The sequence below is a fragment of the Oryzias melastigma genome, linkage group LG18 (genome assembly GCF_002922805.2).
Source record: "Oryzias melastigma strain HK-1 linkage group LG18, ASM292280v2, whole genome shotgun sequence".
In the NCBI taxonomy this organism is placed as follows: domain Eukaryota; kingdom Metazoa; phylum Chordata; class Actinopteri; order Beloniformes; family Adrianichthyidae; genus Oryzias; species Oryzias melastigma.
In genome coordinates this window covers 8,048,282-8,057,793 of record NC_050529.1, presented here as the reverse complement: position 1 = coordinate 8,057,793, position 9,512 = coordinate 8,048,282, and the positions used below count along the sequence as shown (strand labels likewise).

General features: G+C 34.9%; 1 protein-coding gene across 3 annotated transcripts in view; it reads left to right on the top strand.

The window, feature by feature from the left end:
- Positions 1–9,512, top strand: part of LOC112156145 — a 41,787-nt gene continuing 32,275 nt past the window's right edge. For all 3 annotated transcript variants that reach the window (XM_036216694.1, XM_036216695.1, XM_024288322.2), the window contains exons 1-8: positions 1–68; positions 189–231; positions 3,135–3,305; positions 3,491–3,721; positions 4,208–4,307; positions 4,399–4,637; positions 7,179–7,424; positions 9,059–9,310. In XM_036216694.1, coding sequence (XP_036072587.1) covers positions 198–231; positions 3,135–3,305; positions 3,491–3,721; positions 4,208–4,307; positions 4,399–4,637; positions 7,179–7,424; positions 9,059–9,310 — 1,273 coding nt within the window. In that variant the 5' untranslated portion in view covers positions 1–68; positions 189–197. The remainder of the gene's footprint in view (positions 69–188; positions 232–3,134; positions 3,306–3,490; positions 3,722–4,207; positions 4,308–4,398; positions 4,638–7,178; positions 7,425–9,058; positions 9,311–9,512) is intronic.

Sequence of the window (9,512 nt, the reverse complement as noted above, 5' to 3'; positions counted from 1 at the left end):
GCCGTCTTATGGAATATGAATGCTTAGAAGCACCATACGTTCAAATTGAAAATATAAAGAATATTATGGTAACTACCATTTTTTTCTTTTCCATGTCTGCATGCAGACTTTTTTATTAACACATTTTTATATGCAAAGTGTATAAATAATGAACTGCATGGAGTTTAAAATATTCTTCTTTTGTTAAGGTTTGACTCATGGATCTCTGGCTGTTTGTTTGCATACTTACAGGTTTGTTTATTTATTTATTTTTAATTTCGATCTTTTTAATATGTTTTGTCTGTTTTTTAGATATAATATAAGCAGATATTCACATTTTTTTCAAACAGCAAATACTAGATTATAGATATTATTCTAGATAGCATTGCTGGTCATATGTAAGATTGATACAGTGGTACATACTTTTACATTTTTTTCTACTTTTCAAACCCATATGTACACGAATCTATAATTTTGAGTTTATGAAGTGAGCATTTGTGAGCAACATTATTTTTTTTTAAATCCCCAGAAAACACGTCACAAAATATATAATTTTTGCTTTGTTCTAAAGAAATGTGAAGACAGTCAGAAGGAACGGCATTATGTCTGTAGATCTATAAACAGCTCATGACAGGATACAGCGAGATGAGCGCTGACTTTTTATGAGAGTCTGGAATTCATTTAAATTGTGCAGGACTTGTGTTACTGTAAGACAATGGTGCTGTAGATTTTGATGAGTTTAAAGTGGAGATGGGACTGCACTGAGGATCAGCTTTAGACCTTTTTTCTTTTTTTTTGCTGTGATGAGGGAAAGACTGATGGATGAGATTAGACAAGAATTTTTGTGGATCATCATGTTTGCAGATGACATTGTGATCTGCAGTGAACAGTTAGATGAATATCTATGTGATGGTTTGCTTGGAAATATAAAAGAATAATGGTCAGCTGCAGTAAAACAGAGTTGTGTAAATTTGAGGGACTCAAATTGAATGGAGATGTTACAGGAAGAAGAGGTGAAGAAGGTAAATGACCTAAGAGTCAACAGTGCAGAAACAGAGCGTGTGGGAAAGAGGTGAAGAGGCTTGCACAATTAGGTTAAAGGTGTGATGAGTGACAAACGACTGTCTGTAAGAATAAAAAGAAATATGTTGAAGACTATAGGGAGAGCAGCCTAGTTCTGCAGTTTCAGCCGGTGTCACCAACCCATTTCCTACTGAGCTATTGCCCTGCTTGTTTAGCAGATAACCCTGCTTCAGGAATTTCTGATTAGGAGGACTGAGTGAGCCCAGTCTCTGACTGAAAACACCTGACCCAGGTGACCAGTAATTACTTAAGCAGGGTTAGCTGCAAAGCAAGCAGGGCAGTCGAGTTTTAGAGCAGGAAAGAATGAAGCTACAAAATGGTGAGTGATACACGAAAAGCTACCCAAAAGCAAAGCACCGCTTGTCAGTGAAAAAACATAATAATGATAGCATAAATGTTGGTTGAGAGAATCTAAGAAGCAAAAAAGTCAAGTGTGTGTTTGTGACCAGTGATACAATAGACTGTTTTGATAGTCCGATGCCCTTACTCTGAATGGTTGAAATAAAAAAGAAGAGTAAAATAATCTCACCTTCCCAAAATACTTTTACATTCCCTTTAAACTCCAACAGAGTCCACACTCGTCACCGTTGACCTCAGTGTTGTGGTGAGTTATGGGGCAATTGGACATCAATAAATAAATAATTTTGCTCTATTGAATATTTAAAACTGTTATAAATAAATTGGAAAGTACAAAAAAATAAGTCTATTACATGTGCAGAAGTTGTCTTGGTTAGTTTGATTAAAAATATAGACTACAGGCTTTCCAAATGCTGTAAAAAAAAATTTAAATTGAGCATATGACAACATGTTGCCCGTTTATATTTGTTTATTTTTCCAAAATGAATATTGCAAATTAATATTGGCCTAAGTATCAGCTATCATCCACCCAGATTTAAAAAAAAAGTCAGCCTTTAAAAAAAGAACCATATCTGAAGGGTAAAATATACCCATTATTTTTTCAAAGGGGAATGGCTCCAGAAATATGAATTAAATCGCAATATAATTCAGCGGGGCGTTTTAGAAAACTATACACAGCTTCATCTATCTTATTTTAAAGTCTTTTTAATTCATAAGTGTAATAAAAATGTGGCATCACTAAGAAAACAGAAAATGGCATAAAAATGCTTTCATTGAGCATGATTACATAAACTTTCAGTGGAATGTGCTTAGACTGGTTAGAGTGAAGATTACAGTAAAACGTTTTTTAATACTCACTTAAGGGAGGAGCTAAACTGACTTACAGTCATTTATGGTATTTTAATCTTAAAAAAAAAGCAAAAAATGTAAGCAGTTCACGTAGCCATAAAAAAAGTTTTTTTAAAAAATCTAGTTTTTTTTCATTTGAACTTTAATTAACTTTAATAATATATATATATATATATATATATATATATATATATATATATATATATATATATATGTATATATATGCTTGGTATTCACATTAATATTTTGAGCTGCACAGTTAAAACTAAAGGATGATATGATAGCATTTGATGCAAAGAGGCACGCTTCACGGATCTTTGTTATCTATGTTTATGTCACGCACATTATACTCTACACCATATTTCAACATTTTGCCCAATGGATGTTTTTTATTCACAGAAATTTCAGTTTTACGAGTCACCACTACACCTGAGTTATGAAACACCTGAGTTGAAACACAAAATATCTACTAACATTTTAAAATAAACAGAATAGAATTACTCTTACGTACCTACTGGCATACTTTATTCCTTCATTCTGCTGCCCTCAAGTGTTCTGACAACTTTAATGTTCTGTTCCTTGTTTTGTTACACTGCAACTGCTAAGGCAAGTTAGAGCAGATGATGTTAACGCCCTGGTTTTCATGCTTTTTTTTTTTTTTTTTTACTTTTTAACGTCCACTTGTCTCTTGTCTGTATTGGACCTCCACGTTAATTTTGTTGCAAATTGCCATGCTATCAAAGAGATAAAAGTAACTTGTTTAAAAATTTTGGGGTAAAAAATGAAAGCAATAATGTATATTTAACAAAAAATATATGTATTGAAATGATTGATATTAAAAATGTCTTCATTGTATTTTGTTTCAGGAGCACTGTTCAGTGTTTCCTTTGCTCAAACTCACCAGTTCTACTTTGTGAGCACTGAGCTGAACTGGACTGACGCTCAGAGTTTCTGCAGACGTGAATACTCTGATCTGGCCACCATAGAGAACACAGTTGATGTTGATGCTGTTCTGAACACCACATTAAATTACACAGGTGAGTTTTTTTTAAATATAAATTTCTACATTTGCAATACGTGTTGATAATACAAACATACATAGGGACTGCTAAATATCCAAATTATGATTGAAAAGGGATGTTTTACCAATAAAAATAAATAAAATAAAGGTTATTGTGATAGTTGGTGCCCTAAAGAACTTTAATAGCCTAATTTTGAACAGGCAAGGTTTGGATTGGTCTACACGATGACTTGGAGAACAGCTGGAAGTGGTCCTTAAATGACAGCAGCTTCTGTGTGGAAGGAGAGCAAACCTTCAAGAACTGGCAGTTAAACCAACCTGACAATCTGAATGGACAACAGTACTGTGTCGGATTACAAAGTGGAAACTCATCCAGAGGCAACTGGGATGACCGTGACTGCAATGAAGAACATGGATTTGTGTGCTACAATGGTAAGGGCTTTTTTTTTTTTTTTTTACTACATCTGTCCACATTTTTTAAAAGGTTTTAATAACAATTTCTTAATATAAATCCCATATTCTAGATTCAAGCTTTCTATTACCTAATATTTTCTGTTCAATTCATTTCAATACTGAAATGAATTGAACAGAAAATATGCATATATTAAGTTTAGTTTCCCAAAAGACAAAAAGCGAAAACAACAGTAAAGACATAAATCATGCAAAATATTCTGATTGTTTTAGTCCAAATACATCTGCCTGTTTTTGTTTCCACTATATATATTTTAAAGATTCTGAGTAATTATAAATTAAGAGCAAGCCATTAGAGAAAAAAAATCCTTCTCTGTAAGGCTGAGCTGTTGGGAGTTAGAGAGGAGAGGGACTATCACAAAATACTTCAACTATTGTAATTGTGTGACCTTAGTATGAAAATCTTTCTAATATAAGTCTTGTTATTCCTTTTAAAACCATTTACAGGTACGGTAAATGGAATTCTTTCATTTGTTGTTGGTGATGCAACATTAAACTGGAGGGAAGCCCAGAGATACTGCAGAAAGAATTTTATTGATTTAGCCAGGTAAGATGCACTGAACTATGAATAATGTATATGTCACACACTAAGAAACACGCCCTTTTATGCTGTTTATATGATTCTTTATATTCCACAGCATACAGAATCAAACAGAAAATGATGTCATCAACATTCTGGCAAACGGTAGTTTTGTTTGGCTTGGTCTGTATCGTCATAAAGTTTGGTCTGATGGGAGAAACTCAGTGTTTGAACATTGGACTGAAAATCAACCAGACCACGGAGACCAGAAGTGCATCGCTGCATCTTTCAGTGACTCAGGACGATGGTCGGATGAATTTTGTTCCCAGAGTTTACCGTTTATCTGTTATGGATCAGGTACTGTATTCCTTTTTTCTATAAATATTTTATGTTTATAAATTCAGATTTTTTTAATTGTAAAAACATATTTACCCTTACTCCTATTATCTTAATTCCTGAAAAATGTTTTAAATGATGTAGTTTGTACTTATCAATTAACATTATGAATTATTTCTAAGTTTTATTGCTTTCATGGATAATTGTGTCAGAGCGAGAAGGTTTAGTTAATATTTTTTTTCACAGGCTGTATATAATTTTGTGCTTACTGATGAAAAAGTATGTCCAGTATATTTCTGAAATACAAAATATTTTCTGTTGCACAGTTTAGGCCTTAGTCCCTTGAACCCATACAGGGGTTGTCTTTTACTCATTCTGCACGTTATTGGGTTGTCCATTCTCATGGAGGTTTGTAGAGAAAAGCAGCCACATCTTGAAGGGAATTTGCCATTTTTTTCTTAAGCCTTTTGGCGTAAAAGTGCCAAGCACTAACAGTAACAAACACCTTGCGCAGTTGTGGTGCAGCGGTAGGGCAGTCAATCTCTGATCAGAAGATTACTGCTTGCCTGCCCATTTTTCGAAGCATTCTCGGGAAAGACACTAAAGCCCCAATTGCCTCTGGTAAAAGTTTGGCACTAGTAGGAGCCGCCATCAGTTTGTGAATGTGTGAATGGTTCTGTGGCTGTATAGTGCTTTGGACCTTCAAGGAAGGACACCAGGAGACCGAGGCCCTGTACAGGCTGTTGGTAAATGCATTGAGGACATTAATGACTGGATGTGTCACAACTTACTTCAATTAAACAAAAACAAAACTGAGGTTATTGTCTTTGGGGCTAAAGAAAAAAGGTTAGACGTCACTACAGAGCTTCAATCTATTCAACTAAAAACTACCAACCAGGCCAGAAACTTGGGTGTAGTGATAGACACAGACTTAAATTTTGATAAACACATTAAGGCAGTCACTAAATCAGCCTATTATCATCTAAAAATATCTCAAGGATTAAAGATTTGATGTCTAAGCAGGACCTGGAGAAACTAGTGCATGCTTTCATCTTTAGTCGACTTGATTACTGTAACAGTGTTTTTACAGGACTACCAAAAAAATCCATCAGGAAACTGCAGCTTAATCAGAACTCTGCTGCTCGGGTTCTCACAAGGACCAAGAAAGTAGACCACATCAGTCCAGTTCTGAGGTCTTTACACTGGTTACCTGTCTGTCAGAGGATAGACTTTAAAGTTCTGTTACTGGTTTATAAAGCTTTGAATGGTTTAGCACCAAAATACATGACTGACCTCCTGACCCAGTATGTACCAGCCAGACCTCTCCGGTCATCTGGATCCGGTCTTTTATCAGTTCCTAGAGTCAGAACTAAACATGGAGAAGCTGCATTCAGCTTCTATGCACCACAGATCTGGAACAGACTTCCAGAAAACCTTAGATCTGCTGAAACACTCAGTGTATTTAAATCCAGATTAAAGACTCACCTGTTCTCAGTTGCATTTAAATAACATGTATTCAAAGGTTTATGTCTGCACTGTTTATCTATGCTTGTTTTGAATTAAAATCTTTTTACTTTCTTTTTCTTTTATTTTAATGATCACACATTTACGTTTTAGATCCAGAACCACCAGGCTCCGAAACAGCTTATTCCCTGAAACTGTCAGGCTGCTAAACTTTGTGTTACTGTTGTGTTCGTTATGTTTACTTTATTTATTTGTTCATTTGCACTATATATGCAATTTACCTGTTAGACTGGGTGGCTATTGAAGACTGGACACAATTGGAAGATGTATGGTATTGTGGATTTAAGATGAAAGCATTGGTAGCTTAACAGATAAACAGGATGTGTCTATTAGCGTGGGGACAGTGCTGACATTGCAGACTCTTTCTAGAAGGGGGCTGCCCTCACCCACTCATTTTCGTGAGTTGGGAAGGGCTGGTGCTCAAAACACAGGTTTTTATATCAGTGCTCAGAAATCTGTGAACGGATAATACACTTAAAATCTCAAAAAGTTTATTTTTCATGGTATAGGCCCTTTAATGTGATGTCTCACAGTTTCCTTCAGATTTGTACTGCCACTTCAAGAGACATCATAAAAGAGAAATACACAATTGTGCAGGCCTCCTGTATGCCCCATACAAGTACGCCAATTTTCACTTAGCTAGCCAGTAAAGTTGTGACTAAGGCTTTAATTGTTTTAGAGAAAGATCACATAACGGTACAAAATTACTTCATGTACCACGAGTGCTTCCGCACCATGAGAGCAAAATGTATCTTATGTGAATGACTCACTACAGGCTTGCAGTGTGAAGCTGATCATATATGTCTTAATCCAGCACAGACTGAAGACATGGATGCTAAGGATTAGGCCTTTTAGATAATCTAAATAGCCTTGAAGATTCAATAAAATATTTGTTTCAATGAGTATCAGTTTGCATTGTCACTGCTAGACATCATGTGTTCTATATTTAAAATAATTTAACAATGCACCGTCTCTAATACATACACATTATGTTGAACAGTCTTTAAATAACATGCTCTTTTTTTCTTTCTTTTTCAGCTTTACCAAATGCAGGTTTCATACCATTCAGCCAGAATGAGACCAGCATCACTCTGCAGTGGAATAAAGGGAACAGCAGTGACAGCTTTGTTCTCCAGTTTAACGGAACAGAGACAAACATCAGTGCATCAGATGGAGATGGACCAATAAACTACACAGTTTCATCCCTCACTGCTGGAACTAAGTACACGTTCACTCTCTTATCCCGCTCTTCCCTCACTAGAGTCAACATCAATGCAGTAACTGGTGAGTTGCTTTACAGCAAAATGTCATACGATTTTCAAATACAAAATCTAGTGTTTAATCCAATTAAAGATGAAAATATAAATGTTGCTATTCTACAAAACAAAACAGCTAACTTCACACTTAAATGTGATATAAATTAATATAAAAACAATATGCATGCAAAATAAAAATACATAAAAAACACAACAGGTTAATTTCCAAGCAGTTGTTGGTTTTATCATCGTGGACTTCTGCAGTGCAGACAGTAAAAAAAGGCAATGAAGCTATCTTACTACTCTGATTTGTTATACAAGACATTTGTTTGGTTATTGGAGAAGAAAAACAGATTTGTCATTGTAACAACTGGATGTGTGTGCACACAGGCCCCGCCCATTCCAGCTATTTACATCTGGTTTTATGATGTTGCTACCCTCTTTAGTCTCTAATCTTCCTTTTGGTATCCCCCCCACACCCACCCAACCTCACTCTTTCTCTTTTCCATCCAGTTAAAAAAAAAAAAAAGAAATGCAAACATAAATAAAGTTTAGCATAACATACACAAAGGGTTTATACAAATATACAAGTTGCGTGTGACTGTAAAAGCTGTCCAACACAAGAAGCTCTCAGCTCGTATCTGTTTGCTCAGCTATTGGACAGGACAAGTACTGTAAAAAAGAAAAACTGTGATTTTATACTGTAAATCAAACTGGATTTGATGAATGATATGGAGACAAGAAATCAAATGTTCATGTTATTGTCAAAAAGTCTTAATAACCTTAACAAATGGATACATTTTTGTACTGTTGTACAGTCTGCATTCTGTAAAGAAAAGCCTATCATCAATCACTGTCCTTGGCCGTCTAAGACAGTGCACCTGCGCCACCGGCTGACCATTATTGTAAGGGTACCAATAATCCTGCTGAGCCAATTTTTCCACAGCAGAGCTCGTCTATTTTCTATGTTCAGTTCAAAGGAGCTTTTTTGTGATACTCAGTCAGGACTGTTTCCTCTCTAAGACAATCAACCAGAACTATGCCATCTGCATACTTTTCTTTCATTCCCTTTTGCTTGCGATATCATTTGTGTAGACCACCTGCAGATACACCAGTGATGTGCAGTAACCTGCAAAATATGGCTTTAAAATGCATAGATAAAATCAAATGAATATACCTTTATAAAATTAAAAATCAAATATTTATGTTAGACATGTTTATTCTATTACTACCATTTTCTGTATGTGTTTTTCAATTTTTCAAAAAAAGGTAAACCATCAACCCATGCCTATACTGTGGCGCACACACTGAGCAGTATAAAAAATTTATTATTTTTTTTTTTAATTTCTAACAGAGGAAAAATGACCAAAAAACCTAGCTTGATGTGCTCTTTTAAGATGGCTACGTAAATAAAGAAGCTTTTATTGTAGTGTTTTTTGATAAACCTCTATATCCTTTATTTTGTTCATATGAGAATGATTTGAGAAATAAACTCTGAGATAAACGTAGAGAAACATATGGCATGTCTGTGTCGAAAACCCAAGTTGAGCATATAATGCTAAGAAGGAGAGGATATGTCACAAAATCTTTTTATATTTAACTGTTATTACGTGTCCAACATAATACTAAAGCTGTCATTTTGCTTTTGTTCTTTACCGTCAGCTCCTCAAAATGTAGAGTACTTCAACGTACTTGAAAAAAGTGATACCAGCATTACTCTACAGTGGAGTGAGGTCATCAATGCCAGCTACATTTTGCAGTTTAACAGCGAGTTGAGAGCAATTCCTGCATCAGGAGATGGACCAGTGACTTACACAGTGGTGTCTCTCTATGCATCAACTGAATACATATTTACTCTTTTTACTGTGTTTGAGAATGCTACAAGCACTGGAGTACAACTAAGAGTTGTTACTGGTAGGTGATTTAATATATATTCAAGGGAAAAAATATAATTAAAAAAGTCTGAATTATTTGTTATTCTAGGTCAAGTAATGACAATGTGACAGAACCTCAAGATCAAAACCCCTTGTAAAAAATTGTGGGATAATTATATTACTTTGTATACTTATGTATTTTACATGCTGTTAATATCAATGTTTATTTTCTTCATTTCAAT